Consider the following 19,487-nt stretch of genomic DNA (forward strand, 5'->3'; position numbering starts at 1 on the left):
TGTGTTTAGTGGTGGCGTCTTGTTGGAGTTGGCGAAAATGGCGGAGGATTATTCTTTGCATGTAAAGGCTGGTGGGGTGAAAAGGGAGAACAAGATGGACCCTATGGGGAGCAATGAATGCAATTGACCAAATCGAAAGAAGTACAAGTGAAATGCTACTTAATCTGAAATGGGTGTTTGGGGCCTTGGATGGTCAGCATGGAAGAGGTAAAGAGGCAGGTGTTGCACCTTCTGCGATTGCATGGATTGGGAGCAACAAATGCAGGTCTGGGCGCAAGTTTTCCTTGGAGGGAAGTAAGGGGGAAGGTGTGGGCTCAAGTTTTACCTCTCTCTCTCCTCCCCACAACCCTTACTTCCCTCCAAGGAAAACTTGCGCCCACACCTCCCCCCTTACTTCCCTTCAACGCCCCAAGGGACCCTTCCATATCCACCACAAATTCACTTGCACCTCCACACACATCATTTATTGCATCTGCTGCACCCGATGTGGCTTCCTCTATATCAGGGAGACAGGCCGCCTACTTGCAGAACGTTTCAGAGAACAACTCTGGGACACCCGGACCAACCAACCCAACCATCCCATAGCTCAACGCTTAACTCCCCCTCCCACTCCACCAAGGACATGCAGGTCCTTGGACTCCTCCATCGCCAGACCAAAGCAACACGACGGTTGGAGGAAGAGCGCCTCATCTTCTGCCTCGGAACCCTCCAACCACAAGGGATGAACTCAGATTTCTCCAGTTTCCTCATTTCCCCTCCCCCCACCTTGTCTCAATCAAATCCCTCGAACTCAGCACCGCCTTCCTAACCTGCAATCTTCTTCCTGACCTCTCCGTCCCCACCCCCACTCCGGCCTATCACCCTCACCTTGACCTCCTTCCACTTATCACATTTCCAATGCCCCTTCCCCAAGTCCCTCATCCCTACCTTTTATCTTAGCCTGCTGGACACACTTTCCTCATTCCTGAAGAAGGGCTCATGCCTGAAACGTCGATTCTCCTGCTCCTTGGATGCTGCCTGACCTGCTGCGCTTTTCCAGCAACACATTTTCAGGTTAGTCTTGGAAGACTAAAGGATTATCAATGTTTTATAAACTGTTATATCTTAGTATGGAGTTGGGTGTTTATAGGTAGTTAATTGGCATTTCAAGTTGGACACAAGGCCCAAATGATTCACTTGATTATGAAAATTCTCTTTTGCTTTGAGATTGTAATAGTCCAGGGTCTCTCGTAGCAGGGACAAGCATTTTCAAAAGACTGAACAACCTCTAACTTAACTGGAGAAAAATGACATTTTTATTCAACATGCAGTTCAAAAGAAAGAGTCAAATTCATCTCAAAAATGTTCATTCCATTTCTTTTCATGTAGATGCCGCAAGATATGCTGAGTTTCTCCAGCACTCTTAACAATATAGATGTTTAAAGTTGTTCTAATAAAAGTGTCAAGATAAAAATGACTTGTAGGGCTCAGTGGCACAGAGGTTGAATTCAAAATCTATCTCCCCCAGAAGCATGACATAATGTTCCCAAACAGGTTGATTAGCAATACTGAAAAAAAAACTACTTATTAACTCACATGCTCTGTAAATATTAATTTTCAAGTCTTCCTCATGCATTGGAAATTAATACCCCAATTAGTATTTTAATACAAATTGCAGTTCATGATTATCTGCATAGTATCGCGGTATTTTCTGTACAGAAGTTTTACTTACCTTAATTTTTGTGTGTACATCCAAAATATCTGGAATACTGCCAAATATTGTTTTTATTTCTTCTTGCGCAAGAATAGGACCTCCAAGTTGGCCCTCTTTTTCCAAAGGAACCTTAAATAACTAACAAAGGATAAACAATTTAAGTTTTATCTGCACACAGTTTTATAAATTCGTGATAATATTTATAAATGGAATGAATAGAAACTGTGCAAGCAAAAAGTGTATTATTTTGGACAATATTTGGATTACTTCACTTAACTTACAAACCACCAGGTAATAGAACATCAAGTCAACCAGTGTGCCATTTACTATAAGCATCTAACCTAAAATGGGGGAATGATCACAGAGTGGTAATGCCTCAGATCTGGAGCAACTAAGCCCAAGGTTGCAGGTTAAAAATCCCACTTCTGCAGTTGGTACAGTTTAAGTTCAGTAAATAAAAATATCTACAATGCAAGAGTTGCCTCAGTAATGGCTATCATACCACCATCATTGCTTGCTGTGAAAATTTATCTGGCTCACCTACACAAAGAAGAATTTAAAAAAAAACACTCATCGCTACCTGATCTAGCCTACATAAGACGCCACACCTACAATAATGTGCTCACTCTTAACTACCTTCTGAAATGACCTAGCCATTCAAAACAAAAAACAGGGAGAAGCAACAAAATACCAGCCTGGCCAGCAGTGTCCACATCCCAGGATATGTAAACTAATCTGAAAGATGTGCTTTAATTAGAACATATTGACTAATCAATATGCCTTCAAGAATCATAGTGTCAAAATGTTTTGTATTCAAGGACACTTGGAATATATGATGCTTAAGGAACATGGGAATAGGAGAAGGCCAGTGTGTCAAGCCTGCCTCACCATTCAATATGGTAATGATTGATTGAACACTTCAATGCCTCTTCTTACCCACTCATCCACACATCCCCATAGCCTTGGGCATCAAGTAGGTTTACGGCAGAGATTCGTAATCAGAAATCCATACTCTATAGAACAGAACTCCAAAGGTTCACCATCCTCAATAAATTATTTCTCTTCATCTCGACCAAAATGGCATTACCCTTATTTTTAAAAATAATGTTTGGTCATAAACACCCCAAAAAAAGGAAACATCATACTTGCATCTACCATCTCCTTTAAATATTTTGTAGTTCTCTCATTTTTCAAAATTCAGGTCCCATTTCACAGTCCTGTCACCCCAGGAACAGCAAACCTACGTCACACTCACCCAACGGCACTCTCTTTACACAAGATGAAAGGACCAAAATTGCAGTATCTCCGATGCAATTCAACCAAGCTCCTATATAAAACTGAAGCCAGGCTTTAGTACTCCTCTGCTCAAATTATCTTGCAATTAAGGCCCCCATTAGCCTCCCTACTAGCTTACTACACCTGCATAATAGTTTTCAGAGACTTATTGACAAGGATACCAAGGTCCCTTCATACGTCAATATTTTTAAACTCCTTATGTAAGAAATATCAGCAAATCAGTTTCTCCTACCAAAGTTAGTAAAATATCATTTGGGGGAATAAAAGTGAGGTTATCTGCCATGCTTTTTCCCATTCACTCAGCCTTTCCAAATCCAACCAAAGTTGCTTTACATCTTTCTACATTTCTAATCTTTGTATCATCTGCAAATTTGGTCCTCAACTCCAAATCATTAATGTATAGCTTGTGAACTGCTCGTGAGCTGCTGGGGCACCAAGTACTGATCCTTACTCTATTGGTCACAGTCTACCACTGGAGAGAATGACCAGTTTATTCCTACTGGTTTCTGCCTGTTGGTCAATCATGTTGTTATGTACCAGGTCAGACATTTAGCCCACAACCTAACTTTTCAAATTGTTTTAAGCAGATGCAAGGTGACTATTCCAAGAGCAATATAACTGGTCAAACCACTGTTTTAAGCAAAACAGAATTTATTTACACATGAAGAAAAGAAAACCAAATTTAGAATAACAGCTATTTAAAAACCCAATCAACATGAAAACGCAACTCAACAAAAAGCTGCTCCAATATACTTGAACATCCTTTAACACAATCCTTGGTAAAAAGGAAAATTCAAACATAGGTTCTTACAGGAAAGAGGACCAGCATGGGGCTGTTTCTTTGGGTCCCCAGCTAAAACCAACCCAAAACTAGAATAAAACCTGAAATGGGAGAACTGGCCACTCCCCTTTCATTGCTCAAGTGTTTAAAAAAGCCTGAAAACCTTTTGATTTTTGATTTAGGCAGCATCTGTTAGCCATTATTAAAGTAGCCAGTTCAGACATTTTGGCACCTATGCCTTTATAACTCCTCTGGAAAGGAGGCCAAGGACAGATTAACCTTACTAAAATGATCAGTATAGTCACAACCAGTCAACCCACCCATGTTATATTTTCCCTCTGTTTGTGATTTAACATTTTTCTAGCCAGCCCCCAAATGTTTACATTCATCAGCTCTTCTTTACCAACTTTATTCATAACACCTTCAAAAAATCAAGTCAGTCAAATGATTTCCTATCTGTAATTTCATGCTGTGTGCAAGCAAATCATTAAAAAGCAAAAAAAAAAAAGTGTTTATTTATCCTGTCCTTCAGAATAAACTCCAGCATTTTGCCGAGCACCAATGTCAGATGAACAGATCTATAGCTCGGTTTTCTCTTGCTCCCTTCTTAAATACAGATGGCATTTTGTATCTTCCAATGCACTAGAATAATTTCAGAATTAAGTGTTTTAGAAGATAATCACCAATGCATCAACTACTTCTACAGCTGTCTGCAACATCCTTGGAATATAGACAACATTAAGTTCAAGGGATTTATCAACTATCAGCTCTATGGACACCTCCAATACAATTTAATTATTAATGTTAATTTTATCAACTTCCCATTCTCCCCATTCACCTGGATGTCCAGTTCTGGGAGATTTCTTCTAACTTCCTCAGTGAAAACAGAGGCAAAGTAATCTTTTTAGCTATGCTGACGTTTCTATTCCCCAGTATATACATACTTAGAAATTTTGGGAGAATTTATTTGGTAGAAAGTTACTAACTCCATTGAGTGGATAACCAAAAAAGACACTTTTGGCTAAACATGCAAATTTATCTTAAAAACTTCACATTGGATAACAAGCCGAGATGTCAAAATGAGAATGCACTTTGAATGGAAGCGGATACTAATGCAAAAAAAAATTGCCAAAAATGCAAATTCCAATGCTTTCAAAAGTGAGTAATAGTATTTGTAGACAGATTTTAAAAAATAAGCAAACTTCAGAAAGAATTTGTATTTATATAGCACTTGTAATCTCAATGTCCAAAGTGCTTCAAAACCAATAATGTAATCGACTTGTAGTTGCTGTTGCTGCTAATTTAAGCGCAGCAAGGTGATATTTCTAAATACATTTTGGTGAAGTCCATCGAAGAATAAACAATAGCTCGGACACCAGAATATACTCGCTTTTCTTTGAATAGTGCTATTGAGTTGAATTTTCACATCTGCAGGAGTAAGAGACTTCAGTTTAACATTTAATAAAAATGGTAGCACCTCCAGCAAGGCTTCTTCAGTTCTGCAGCAAGGTGTCATGGTAGATTGTGCTCAAGTTTCTGGAGCAGAAATTAAATCCAGGAACTTTTGACTGGAATGCTGTTAACTGAGCTATAGCTGACACTTGAGGGGACAATGAGTGGGGTTATTGTTGCAAAGATTGTTATTTCTTGGAGATATTTTATAAAATATCAATAAACTAGATGACTGCCAATTCTACATCTAGCAATGTATTACTTGCATTCTACTGAAACTACGGATTTAAAAAAATAAATCTTGTTTGATGCCAGGAAACAAAAGCTGTATGACCTTTGACCCACAAAGCCAAAAACGTGGTTTATATTGCATTACATTCTAAAAAGGTTGTAGTACCATGGCCTAGCACAATTTGGTTAAGGTGCAGTGGAATAGTGGAACAAACAAACAAAAAGTCAGAATCTGAACACTGCAGATATCTTAGAGTTGTAGGACTAGAGGTTTCACAACAGAAATCAGGAAGGCCAAGGCCAGGCAGTGAGTTAAAGACAAAGATGAGAATTGAAAAATCAAGGTATTGCTTGACCAGGAGATCCGTGACCAGAGGCAACAGGCAAAAGTTATCTAGTGCAAGTTATGACAGAGCAGCAGAGTTTTAGATTACCTCAGTTGGGAGAGGGTAAAATCTATTCAGACGTTGGGAGAAATGCACAGTTTTTTTTGCTGGTTGAACTGTAAATAGAATATCATGACCTACAGCACACAGATTGCAGTGGTTCTGGAAGGCAGTTTACCACACCTTCTCAAGGGCAATTAAGGACAGACAATAAATGCTGGCCAGCTTCAGAGGTCCATGCCCCACGGGGAGTGTAAATAATAAAAACAGACAAGTGACCCTACCTGAATAATGGTCGTTAAAATATCAACATAGTTGCTTTCTGTCTGGTACAGTTCCATTGCAACTTGCCACCGTGCAGACTGCTTTGCAGGAATAGCTGCACAACATTTCGAAGATTTTATGCTAGACTTGGGAGTTTCTGTAGGATGGAAAAACAATTTTCAATTAAAACAGTATATAGCAACAGCACTAAATATAGATATAATTTCTCCCTCCAGTAGGCAGAAAATTTTTTTGAATTAAACAAAAGGTGAAATGCCACAAAAGCTCAAACCTAAAATTGCTCTGCATAAAGTACAAATTCTTTGAAGGACGCTACTTATTTTATACTTAAATGAGAATTAAACAACCCTAATTTTTTTGCTGTACAAAAAACACCATGAAACAATTGCAAAAATGTTCTTACTAGTAATATCCCAAAAGGTACCTTCACTATAAAGTGCACTGACATCCCACAAAGTAAAGCTTTGAGCCGCAGAACATTCAGAGACTGAAGACATTTCTACATCCTGAAGGTTTTCAATCATGCTGCTTGGTTGAAATTCATCATTCTCATTTTTCTCAAAGTACTGTTGCATTTGTTTATCAGCTATTGCCACCTCTAATTCTAGAAATCGTGCTTTAACCACATTGGAAAATGCATCAACGTGACATTTTTGTAACATGCCAAAATCTCCATCTTTATCCAAATTGCCTCGAGTTGGAAGCCTCTCTTCCTGATCACATGATTCAATATCCATATTTTTGGCACTGGTATTCTGTTGAAATTCTGTCAAATGCATTTCAATAACTTGCGACAAGTCAGTAATCTTCCTAAAGTTTGCTAAATTATCGACTGCATTTGTTTTGTGAAGTCCTTCAGCTACCTCGACATCAAGCTTTTCTGTAGTGCAGGAAGAAGCATCCATTTCAATCACAGTGTTGCTGCACAGGACGTTTCCCTCAGTAACTTCTAGAAATTCTACAAAAGCTTTCCTTGGAAATGTTTCTCCTTCCTGTGTTGTGTCTCTAACCTCAAGCATATTTTCAAGCTCAAACGTTAATTTTACCTTTGAAGTGTTAATAGGGGAACTAAAAATATTATGTTCATATTCTTCTTTCTTTTGAAGAAATTCTAGACATTTAGCATGTTGTCCTATTTCTGAGTTGATATGACTAATAAGCTTGCCAGACTTTTTTCCATTTTTGGACCATCTCTGAACTCGACAGTTATGGAATGGTTTGCCACCTTGCACAAACGTGCCCTGCTGTCTATCACTTGTTCTATGCCTCTTTGCTATCCTGTTCATTTCATATTCTGAAAGAAAAAAAGAACTAAATGAGACTGGTTATTCCTTCTAAAATAAGTTATTTTAGAAAATGATCAACTTATTTAATTAAAAGACTGCTGCTTTAGTAGAATCCAAATAATGAAAATAACAGGGATGCAAGATAGGAATAATGCAACAGACTGTCCAATTACTTTAAAGAGAGTACAATTTAATAACACAATTTAACTTTGCTTACAAAAGAGTCAGTGATACCACAGATGCAAAATGTGTTGACTTTGCAAAAACAATAATTGTTTTTCCAGACTTGGGGATATCAAGAAAAGGGAACAGACAATGGTGTTCCCAAAGTTCTACATCAGAAATAGAGGTGGTTGTAATACAGGCAGACAGTAATCTGCACTGAGTACAAACAGCACAAATTCAACGTCTGCAGATGGTAAAACGCAGTGCCATCTTGAGAAAGGGGACGAAAAGGAGCAAACTGGTCACAGATTGTCGAAACAGGAATACATAGAAATTTAATGCAGAGAAAAAAAATGTAAAAATTTAAAAGAAAGAAAGAAATAAGTGAAACAACATTAATTTAGTTTAATTATCATTTTAATTTATTAGTTAATTTAAAGGGACTGCAAGAACAGAGACTTTGAGTATAGACATTAAGACAGTAAGAACACTTAGAGAATAGCATCCTTGATTTTATAAAAGCAAGGAATTGTGTTAACCTAACTTAAAATACTGGTTAGACACCAAGCTATGTTCAACACTGGATAATAATCCACACAGAGAAAAAGGTCAAACGTTAAGAGAATTAAATATTAGAATGGTATCAAGAATGAAGGAATTGAGAAGAGACACCATATCTCTACCATTGGGTTCTCTAGAGTAGAGAAAATTGATTACAGTGACAGGAAGGTCAGGAATATCAGGGCATAAGTTTAAGGTGATAATAATAAAAAAAAGAGAGCTGCATGATTGCAAATGTTGAAGTGATAGTAAAATCAAATTGAACACCAACATTCCAGAAGGGCATCTGCTAAGTATCATAAGCAAAGAACAAGTATTGACAGAATTATTGGAAAGGAGTACAATTGTAAAACTAATTGAACAGCACATTTGAAATAATCAACATAGAATGAAATAATGATCATCTTCAGTGCTAGGTAATTCTTATTTCAAAATAGTTTTATAATAAAATGAAAACAAAAATCAACAAACCTCCACATGAGTCCGGCGTGTTAGAGATATCCAGCAAAGATCCCAGTGAAATGGAAGCTTCTGCTGAAGGCCTTTTGCGTGGAGGGAAAGGCGAGAAGCTGTCAGTCTCTCTTGTAAACTGTGTCAGTGTATCCCGCAAGCGGCGCCTCTTGCGCATGCTATTTGGTGTGCTCAATGAAAGCAAAGACACCGATGTCTTCAGCGTTGGACTTTCTGACTGTAATTAGAGAACAAAAGCCTTATTACAGCTGAACAGCTCTAGAAAAAGTGGATCAATATAGAGTAATTGAGTCACACAGCACAGAAACAAACTCTCCAGTCCAACATGTCCATGCCAACTAAGTTTTCCAAACGAAACTAGTTCCATTTGCCTGCATTTGGCTCATATTCCACTAAACATTTCCTATTCATGCATCTTTAGAAATATCTTTTAAATGTTTTAACTGTACTTGCATCTACCACTTCCTTTGGCAGTTCATTCCACATACGAACCACCCTGAGAAAGTTGCCTCTCAGGTCTCTTAAATCTTTCTCCTTTCACCTTAAAAATATGTCCTTTAATTTTGAACTCCCCTACCCCAGAGAAAAGACATTTTCTATTCAACTTTTCTGTACCCCTTGTGATTTTATGAACGTCCAAGGTCACCTTTCCTGCACTCCAATGAAGGGAGTCCCAACCTAATCAGTTTCTCCTCATAACTCAAACCCTCCAGTCATAGAAACATACTGCATGGAAACAGACCCTTTGGTCCAACTTGTGCATGCCAACCAGATATCCTGGATAAGTCTAGTCCCATACTCCTTTAAACCTTTTGTATTCATATACCCATTCAAATACCTTCTAAATGTTATAATTGTGACAACCTCCACCATTTCCTCTGGCATCTCATTCCACACACGCATCACCCTCTGCATGAAAAAGTTACCCCTCGGGTCCCTTTTAAATCTTTCCCCTCTCATCTTAAATCTATGACCTCCAGTTTCTGACTCCGCCACCCCAGAAAAAAGATTTGTGTATTTACCCTAACCATGCTCCTCATGTATTAAAACCTCAATAAGGTCAACCCTCAGCCTCCAGTGCTCCAAAAGAAACTCCTTCCAGCCAAATTCAGCCTCTCCTTATAGCTCAATTCCTCCAACCCTAGCAACATTTTGTAAATCTTTTCTGAACCCCTCCAACTTAATTATATAGTTACAAATAAATTTGGTATACCTCTTCAAACAAGTACATTGATTCACCAGCTCTGGCATCCATCTGTATACTTCCCCAGAACCACTGAAAACAAGACAGATTGTTAATAGTGATAACACTAAAGAACCAAATCCAGACCGCATTACCTGATATGAACTTAATTAAATGAAATCTGTGAACAGAGGAAGAGAAATATGCCATTCAACCCATCAATGCTGATCAGTCATTCAGTAAGATCAAGGTTGATCAGATTGTGGTGTCATTTTGCTGTATGGTCCCTATTACCATTTACATCCTTGCCCAAAGCTTTATCAAACATGTCTTGAAGAAATTCAGTGAACCAAACTTCATTGCTTTTTGGGGAAGAGAATTCATGGATTAAATGACTCAAAAGATTATCCCTCATCACAATCTTAAAAAGAAATCGCTTTCTTAAAGTATCACCTGGTTCTAGAGTATCTCAAAAGAAAAAACATCCTATATTTATCTTCTAGAAGTCCCTCCAGAATCTTCAGTTTCAATAAGATCACTTGACATATTCAAAGCTCCACTGGATACAGGTCCAAACTATTCAACACCCTTCATACAAGGAATGAGATGCACAAATATTCCCTGAATAACTTCAGACATTTCATTTCTTTGTGCACAATAGTCTAGACGTAATCTCAAAAAAAAAGGCTCTGTACAGCCACAGTATAGCTTATCTAATTATATATTCCTTTTCCCTTGAAATATACAGCAACATTCAATTTACCTACACCCATGGCTATAAAGTGTAATTTTATAAGTGGGTTACAGTTATAGCTAAATAGAATTAAGTTGTTCATAATTGTTTACTTGTAGTTAGAGTCTATTTACTTGCAAAAAAAAAAAAAATACTTGTTGTTAAGTATACAAACCTACTTTTTCAACTGCATCTAAAAAGACAAGTTGGAGTTCTGCATACTTTTTAAACCATCTTCAACTTACGTGACAACCCAAGGAATAGTGGGGCTGGATTTCCAATGTACCCTAGTGAGGCACACTCTGCAAAAAAAATCAATAATACACAGCTTTTCGATTCCTAGCCAAAGTGGAAAAGTTTGCAGTTTTCACATTATATCCCATGTCAGTCACTAGAACTCTCTATACCTATTTGCAGATTCTCTAACTCCTCTTGACAATTACAGAGGAATCTCAATTATCCAGCATTTGATTCTCCGAATATCGGATTATCTCGCAAGGTCCCGATGCTTGGCTAAACGATGTTATCTGGCATTCAAATTAACCAAATGAAATACTCCCCGACTGTGTTCTTCGGATAATCGAGGTTAATCTGTAATTAAATTCTCATCGTCATCAAAAAAGGTACCGTATGTTCAGACCTTTCATCCAAATCACTGACATGGACTGTAAATCAGTTGAAGCCCTACAGGTGACCCTTCTGCTACTTCACTAGTTACAACCTATCAACCTGAAAAAAACTTTCATCTCTCCTCTTTGCTACCTTTTAGCTAACATTTTCTATCCTATGGTAACTCAAAATGGCACAGGATTGTAGCTACAAAACACTTCAAGATATGTGACAATAAGTTATTCAATAAAATCATTCATATGTCATCCCTACAAACTGAGCTCTTATTTTGTGTAGTCATCGTTGATGTGGCATCTTGTCAAAAGCTTACTACAATTTCAATACACCACAAACCCAGGTTCCCTTCTATCTTGCTTAAGTTAATCAAACGTCATTTCCTTTTCAGAAACCAAGTTGGATCTGCCAGATTGTACTGAGATTTTAAGTGCCCTTCTATAATCTGACATTAGATTCCAGCATTTTCCCTATGACACCATTTAACTGGCCTGTAGTTTTCTGCATCACCTGCTCAAAAAAGGTCTGCCAATACAATTGCATTGACCTACCTCGTAATCTAGATTCTCAGGGCACATTAGTGAGCACCTCTTCATATTAAATGTAAATAAAGATTATCATAAGTATCAGTCTTTGATCAGTACTTCACATCTTCAAATACTATCAAGTTACAATTAGCATTGCCAAAATGTTCCTTTGCTAAGAGGTTACTGATTAATCATTTAAAGTGTGCAAATCTGCATAAATTAATGCAATATCACTGAAAAGACATTGAGGTTGATTTCAGCTATTACTGGGACATACATTAACAAGGTAAATAAACACCTTAAGCTTCTTCAAATAAATTCAATTCTAAGACAGTAACAGAGTTTCAGCTTTCACTCAAACTGGCACATTGCAACTGTCATCAAAAACTCACAAAAGAGAAAAAACAAAAAAAAAGTGTTGTGGCAGGTGTGGCGCTGGTTTATTTAACACCTGAGTCCAAACTACTTAAGTAATTTCATATTATATCAATTTAAGGCACAAATATGCTAAAGAGACATGTCTCACCTCCTGTTTTACAACAAACAGTTTTTTGATGGGTTCAAATGGCAGCTGTTTTATTGTATTCTCCACCACAAGGTGAGTGCATGCATCATCACCAAGAGGCAAGTATCTTCCTCCTGGAAAACAAGGGTAAGCATGTTGCCAAATTTTTGTTACTTGCAATGTCAGATCTTCCACAATATTATGCAAATAATCCATGGCCAGGAATACTGTTTCAAACAGCATTCAAATATCTACTGCATTATGGACAGCTCCAGATCAAGGTCTCACAAAGTAGTATTTATCATAGAACACCTGAAATGTGAAAGCAGGCCATTAGGCCCATTGAATTCACACCAACCCTCCAAAAAGCATACCATCCAGGCCCATCCCCTAACCTATCCCTGCATTTCTCATGGCAAATCCACCTAGCCTGCTCATCCTCTGCCTCTACAGGCAATTTAACATGGCCAGTCTCCTAATCTGCACATCTTTGACCTATGTGAGGAAACTTACGTAGACACCGGGAGAATGTGCAAACTCCAGAGACAGACAGTCGCCAGAGGGTTGAATCAAACTCAAGTCCCCGACGCCGTGAGGCAACAGTGCGAACTGCTGCTCCAATGCTACCAAATCTTTATAGAAAAAATTTTGTTTTAAATTTCAAAAATTAAGAATGGATCAAAAGTAACCTTCAAAAAATCACCGACGCTCAACAGTTGCGACAAATATGATGCTCAGAACAAGTTTTGTACAGAAAGAAAAAAGTTTAAAATTACACAAGGCCCACTATGTTCTTTCAGAAATGACTGCATTCAAAACTTTAACAAATTGCCAAGAAGAAAACTCTAAAGTGATTGTTCTCGTATGTCCTCCACAGACCTTGCATTTCAGTCATTTCTTCCATAGTTCGGAGTTCTTCATCTGGGAATCCCAGAAAAGATAACACACAGTCTTGAAATGGGGGCACCTTGAACTCATTTCGAAACACTTCATCGGCAATACGAAAATCACTACAGAACAAAGCAACTATTAATCACAAGCAAATAATTTTCACAACTTCTGATTCATGACAGGAACACTCAAAATTGATGCATTTTTCTTAAGGATCAAAGTATGGCAGGACAGACTTGATCTAGACTTTACTTTGAAATACTATAGATAGTGCCCTTTATCCAAGAACAAGAGAGGTTTTTGTTGTTTTCTGAAGAGTATCCAATTTGGGAGCAGTCATCCGGATATATAGGTTTGTTTGCCCACATAATAAGATTACCAAAGGGACAAATTATATTTTTGGGAATTCTCTCCAATGGCACATTAACAGGGCTTGCAAACCTTTAAAAAAGAATCAAAACTGTCAGGGTACCTACTGACTTGTTAAAAAAACTGCAGCATTTAAAAATTAGCCCTGTTTGACCATGTCCTTTCCAAAGCAATTTTTTTTACCATATCCACGTTTGCCAACTTTTCAAAAATAATCAAGATCTTAAAATGTCCACATGATTACTGGCTTTATCTATTGATTCCATTTGCATTGAGGGTTTAACATGCACATTAAATCATTTGCTCACACAACCTTCAGTAAATATTACATTGTACCTTTTGCATCTGCAACAAGCTAACAGCTGAATGCTGAACATAACCTAAAATTGTCTTAGCTGACCCCAGGCTCAGTCTATTTGATCTTCTCCATCAATTCTACACAAATCTACTTAAATGAAAACATTAAATGTATTATAGCTGAATTTGCCAATGATCCCAAGAAGGGCAAGATGTCCAGAGGAGGTAGAACCTTGCAAAGAGACTTCAGACTGTCTATGAGTAAAAAAAAAGAGATAACAGTAGATAGAACAAACTGTCTCTGAAGATCCCTCTGAAGGGTTAATGAACCTTAAGTGTTAATTCTGCTTTCTCTCCACAGATAAGGTCAGACCAGCTGAGTTTTCCCAGTAAATTCTGTTTCAGATTTCCAGCATCTACGATTCTTTGGACTTGTGCATTCATATTATAACTGCATTTTGCCCTACACTTAAAATGTACTGTCTGGGTGGCTTATAAACTATTCCCATTGTGGCTGACATTTACTATTTCCTAATTATACCCCAATTAAGTCAGTCCTCTGAGGCATACCTAATGACATTTAACAATTCTACCCTAACACTTTTTCAACCTTAGAGTCTTTCAAAATGAAAAGCATCATTTAATTTAGGTTAAGTTACAGTCACAGTCACCTTGCATCCATATCTTTGTATTGGCCATCAGGTCATATATCTTAAATTTTTGTGTTAACAATTCATCAATTTTGTTATCAATGCTGCATACATTCAAAAGCAGAATGCTTTTGCCTTTTTATAATTTCCAGCAAATCTTTCATTTCACAACTTAAAAATAGATTTAACAAAGTTTAAACACCTCAAGAGTCATTGTGGCTTTCTAGACCATCTATATTTTACATTAAAAAAGGTAAGTTTTACATTGATTTGACATGGTTTGTATTAGTTAGACAATTTCTACTATTCCAAACAATTTTTAAAAAACTGAACCATTATGTTCCATGAATTATAAAATTGAGATACAAAGCTCTGCACTGTAAATGCAATGTGGAATATAATTTATTTTAAATGCATTGAAATCCTTAAAACTTCAGTATACATGAACAAGTACAAAAAAAATCAAATAGAACATTTCTGCACTGCTCAAAATGCATAGTCTTGATATGATTTCTACATTTACAACAGAAATTTTTCATAAATTCCACATCCTCAATTCAAAAAGGCTGCATAGCATCAATTTCATTCAATAAAACTGCCTTCTATTTAAAATTATAGAAACTTTGAAAACTCACATTTCATTCCTTCTTTCCCAAGCCGCATAAATCCAATCTGCTCTCATGATAGGAGTGCCCATACTTACAGCAGCCTGCAATCAAGACAGCATATATGAATTTTCATCCTACAGGTTCCCCAAAAGATGTCTATACCAGCATCAACTGACAAGACCCAATCTAAAAAAAGGTTAATGTAATTGCAAGAGCATGTAAATTGGCATCAAGCTGATCAACTAGATGGAGAAAGAGAAGAAGTGTGTAAAAATCATCATAAGAGCAATGATCTTGTAGTTAAAAAGTGTACTTGCATGGTACAACTACAACTACAACTACAACTACAACTACAACTACAACTACAACTACAACTACAACTACAACTACAACTACAACTACAACTACAACATACACAGCAAATGTTAACATAATGGTCAGGTTTTCACATGCCAACCCAGTGGCATTAAGTAATTTGAAGGGGAGACAGTAGTGTCACATGACAGGACCAAAGACCCAGGTTAATGCTCTGGTTTCACAAGTTCAAATTTCAACATAACAGCTGGTGGAACTTAATTCAATTCTACCAGGTCTGGACTGAAAACAGTCATAGATTGATGCAAGAGCCCATATGATTCCCCAATGTCTTCAAGGAAAAGCCATCTGCCATCCTGGTCTGGCCCAGATAACTTCAGAGCATATGCCTAAGGGCAATTAGAGAATGGCAACATGCTAGCCTAACCAGAAATATACACATCCCCAAAAAAGGTAATCAAAAAAACTATAAACACAAACCACAAGACATCAAAAGATTGTCAAAACAAACCAAGAACTCACTACTCTGCAGTGCACTGAGACAATCCCATAATAAACCTCTGGTACTGTGAGCTTTTGTTACTCATACTCAACTTGCTTGCACCCAAATAACATTGATCTAAGCCATCAAACTACTGTTTCAGACAGATTAATAAGAAGGCTGTTTTCAGTTCTCTTTCCTTACGCAAAAATTTTACATCTGCCCTCAGCAAAAGCCACCAGGTGTAGATGTTCCAAAGAGCAGATTGCTTTCATTCTATCCTTTCAGGAATTTGTAAAAAAAATTTTGAAACCAAAAACTGCAACCCTTAGTCTGCACACATTAGTGGGCTGATATGTAGTGAAGGCTATGACTCAAGGGTCGCCATCACCAGGGAATGGTTATAAAACAAATCAGATAAGGGAAGAAACTTGTGCATCATTTGTTGTGCATAAACAAATAAAAAGATTTCAGTGTACATCTACAGATCACTAAAGATAGCAGGGCAGGTAGGTAAAAAAGTGGTCAAGAATACACAAGGGATACTTTCTTTTATTGGCTAACGTCTAGAGTATGAGATCAGCAAAGTTAGGACTGTGTGAAACAACAGTCATTAGACAGCAGCTAAAGTACTGCCAAGTGGTCCTTGTCATAATATAGGAAAAGTATGATCAGAAGAGATGGGTACAGAAGATATTTACATTGACAAGAAGGGAGAATTTTAGCTCTAAGGAAAGATTCACCAAATTGAATTCATCTGTCACTTTTCTGCACACCTGACTAAGCTGGGATTTAACAAAATATAGGAGACAGAAGAGATTTTATGTACCAAAACTGAGGTGCTGGATTAAGGAGGACTTCTTTCTTGAAAAAGGAGGTCAGCAATTGGGGCAAAGATTTTGAAATTGGTCGAAGTATTAAAAGGGAATTGAGCAGTAATTTTTCTATTTAGGGGATGCAGAACTCACCATCTAAAGACATTGCAGTTGAATGAGAAATTTTTATATTTAAAAAGACTTGAGTATGCACTTCAGTCTTGAGGACAGCACACCAAGAGCTGGAGATTGGGATGACACAGACAGGACAGGCTTAATCACCTCCTTCCAATCAGTACATCTTTCTGTTGCATTGGATTCGTTAACCTGCATCAACTGAACAGGTTGAAGAATTATTTTGTCTGACCTTTCCCCAGCTGTTGCTTTGTACACTGCACCCCTCCTCCTTCAGCTTCCTAAAGTCAAACCCCACAATCTTGCAAAACAACACATAAGTCGCTTGAAATTGTTCTACGCACGTTCTTATTCCATCTAGCTAGTTTTCTAATAATTCAGCTGCTTCCTGCATTTCCAGCCCTTTCCCAACTGATTAGCAAATTTGATGAATTTGGAGTGAGATTGTGTACTGTATGGATAGGGTAAATTAGAAACATTTTAGGAAACCATATTTCAAGCATCCTCTTTCTCCCACCACAACACATCAAATAAATTAATATTCTTTACCAATCTTCAGCCATTCCGCTGATTTGTTAAAAATCTCAGCTTTTGAGAGAAAAGCTTGCAGTTTTCTTCAATGTACAAGAAAAGGATCAAAAATTTGTGCGTACCCGGAACTTGTCACTCTGAGTAGAATTGGCCACAAGATGAGTTATTTTACCAGTATATTCTTTCCGAATGGTTGCTCCCATATGATGTGCCAGGGTAACAAGAACAAGCTGCAGGTTAAAAAGACGACAATGGAAAAGTAGTTTTCAAACAAAATAATTCTGTTACCTATCTATGAATGGGAAATTAGGATTTATAGGCTGTTACATGGACTAAGGGTTGTTTAACAGAACAAAAAAAAAAAAACCAGGATGAAGGAACCTTTTCAAAGTGGAACGGATCCAGTAGCAAAGTGCTACAATGATTAGTCTGATAGCATTAAATTTAAACTACCGACATCAATGAATTGGAGAAAAGAGGCAGAGTGTAACAAATATATTACAGAAATTGCATCTCTTGTTAAGCAGGAGGCTTGTGTTGGTGAGGCAAGATGGTTCAGATGAGGCAATGGAGAGTTACAGATCAGCTAGGAAGGATTTAAAGAGAGTTATGAAGAGCAGAGAGGACACAAGCAGTCTTTAGCAAATAGACTAAAAGAGAACCCTAAAGCTTTCTATCGGTATGAGAGGAATAAGAGGATGGCTAGGGTAGGAAAAGGGCCAAAGACAGAAGTGGGAAGTTGAATGTGGACTCTGTGGAGATCGGAGAGGTGCTAAACGAACATTTCTCATCGGTTTTCAATGAGGAAAAGGAAAATATTGTGGAGGAGCAGAATGAGGTACGAGATATTAGACTAGAAAGGATCGAGGTTAGTTTTGAACAGGTGTTATTAATTCTAGGAGTGAAAGTAGGCAAGTCCCCTGGGCCGGATGGGATTTATCCGAGGATTCTCTGGGAATCTAGGGAGGAGATAACAGAGCCTTTGGCTTTGATATTAGAGTCATCATTGCCTATAGGTTTAGTACCAGAGGACTGGAGGATTGCAAATGTTGTACCCTTGTTCAAGGGCAATAGAGATGACCCAGGTAATTATAGACCAGTGAGCCTTACTTCTGTTGTAAGAAAGGTTTTGGAAAGGATTATAAGAGATGCGATTGATAATCATCTAGCAAGCAACAATTTGATTTCAGATAGTCAACGTGGTTTCATCAAGGGCAGGTCGTGTCTCACAAACCTGAGTTTTTTGAGAAGGTGACCAAGCATGTAAATGAGGGTAGGGCAATTGACGTAGTATACATGGACTTCAGTCAAGCCTTTGATAAGGTTCCAAGTGATAGGCTGATGGAGAAAATGCAGAGGCATGGGATTGAGGAGGATTTAGCAGTTTGGATTAGAATCTGGCTTTCTGAAAGTAGGCAGCGAGTGGTGGTTGATGGAAAATATTCAGCCTGGAGTCCGGTTACTAGTGGTGTGCCACAAGGATCTATTTTGGGACCGCTGCTGTTTGTCACTTTTATAAATGACTTAGACGCAGGCATTGGTGGATGGATTAGTAAGTTTGCAGATGACACTAAAGTCGGTAGAGTAGTGGACAGTGTGAAAGAACGTTACAGGTTGCAGGGAGACTTGGATAAACTGCAGAATTGGGCTGAGAGGTGGCAAATTGAGTTCAATGCAGCTAAATGTAAGGTGATTCACTTTGGGAAGAATAACAGGAAGGCAGAGTACTGGGTCAATGGAAAGATTCTTGGTAGTGTGGATGTGCAGAGGATTCTTGGGGTCCATGTACATAGATCTCTGAAAGTCACCATCCAGATTGATAGTGCTGTTAAGGCAGCATACAGCGTGTTAGGTTTCATTGGTAGAGCAATTAAGTTCCGGAGCCACAACATCATGCTGCAACTAAACAAACCACTAGTGCGGCCACACTTGAAATATTGTGTAGTTCTAATCGCCCCATTACAGGAAGGATGTGGAAGCATTGGAAAAGGTGCAGAGGAGATTTACCAGGATGTTGCCTGATCTGGAGGGAAGGTCTTACAAGGAAAAGCTGACAAACTTGGGTCTGTTCTCAGTGGAAACAAGGCTAAGAGGGGATTTGATAGAGACATACAAGATGATCAGAGAATTAGATAGGGTAGACAGTGAAAGTCTTTTTCCTAGGATGATGACATCAGCTTGTACGGAGGGGGCATAACTACAAATTGAGGGGTGAT

The 19,487-nt window shown here is 37.9% G+C and overlaps 1 protein-coding gene across 3 annotated transcripts in view; it reads right to left on the minus strand.

Moving 5' to 3' along the window:
- The window catches only part of ect2 (epithelial cell transforming 2), a 76,790-nt gene that overhangs the window by 33,054 nt on the left and 24,249 nt on the right, over positions 1-19,487 (minus strand). For all 3 annotated transcript variants that reach the window (XR_011960907.1, XM_072572607.1, XM_072572605.1), the window contains 8 exons: positions 17,394-17,501; positions 15,022-15,095; positions 13,059-13,189; positions 12,201-12,313; positions 9,821-9,883; positions 8,608-8,824; positions 6,124-6,260; positions 1,712-1,831 (listed from right to left, as the gene is read on the minus strand). Coding sequence is in view for 2 of the 3 variants with exons in the window: in XM_072572607.1 (XP_072428708.1) it covers positions 1,712-1,831; positions 6,124-6,260; positions 8,608-8,824; positions 9,821-9,883; positions 12,201-12,313; positions 13,059-13,189; positions 15,022-15,095; positions 17,394-17,501 (963 nt within the window). In the remaining variant the exon portion in view is untranslated. The remainder of the gene's footprint in view (positions 1-1,711; positions 1,832-6,123; positions 6,261-8,607; positions 8,825-9,820; positions 9,884-12,200; positions 12,314-13,058; positions 13,190-15,021; positions 15,096-17,393; positions 17,502-19,487) is intronic.

The sequence above is a fragment of the Chiloscyllium punctatum genome, chromosome 6 (genome assembly GCF_047496795.1).
Source record: "Chiloscyllium punctatum isolate Juve2018m chromosome 6, sChiPun1.3, whole genome shotgun sequence".
Taxonomy (NCBI): Eukaryota; Metazoa; Chordata; class Chondrichthyes; order Orectolobiformes; family Hemiscylliidae; genus Chiloscyllium; species Chiloscyllium punctatum.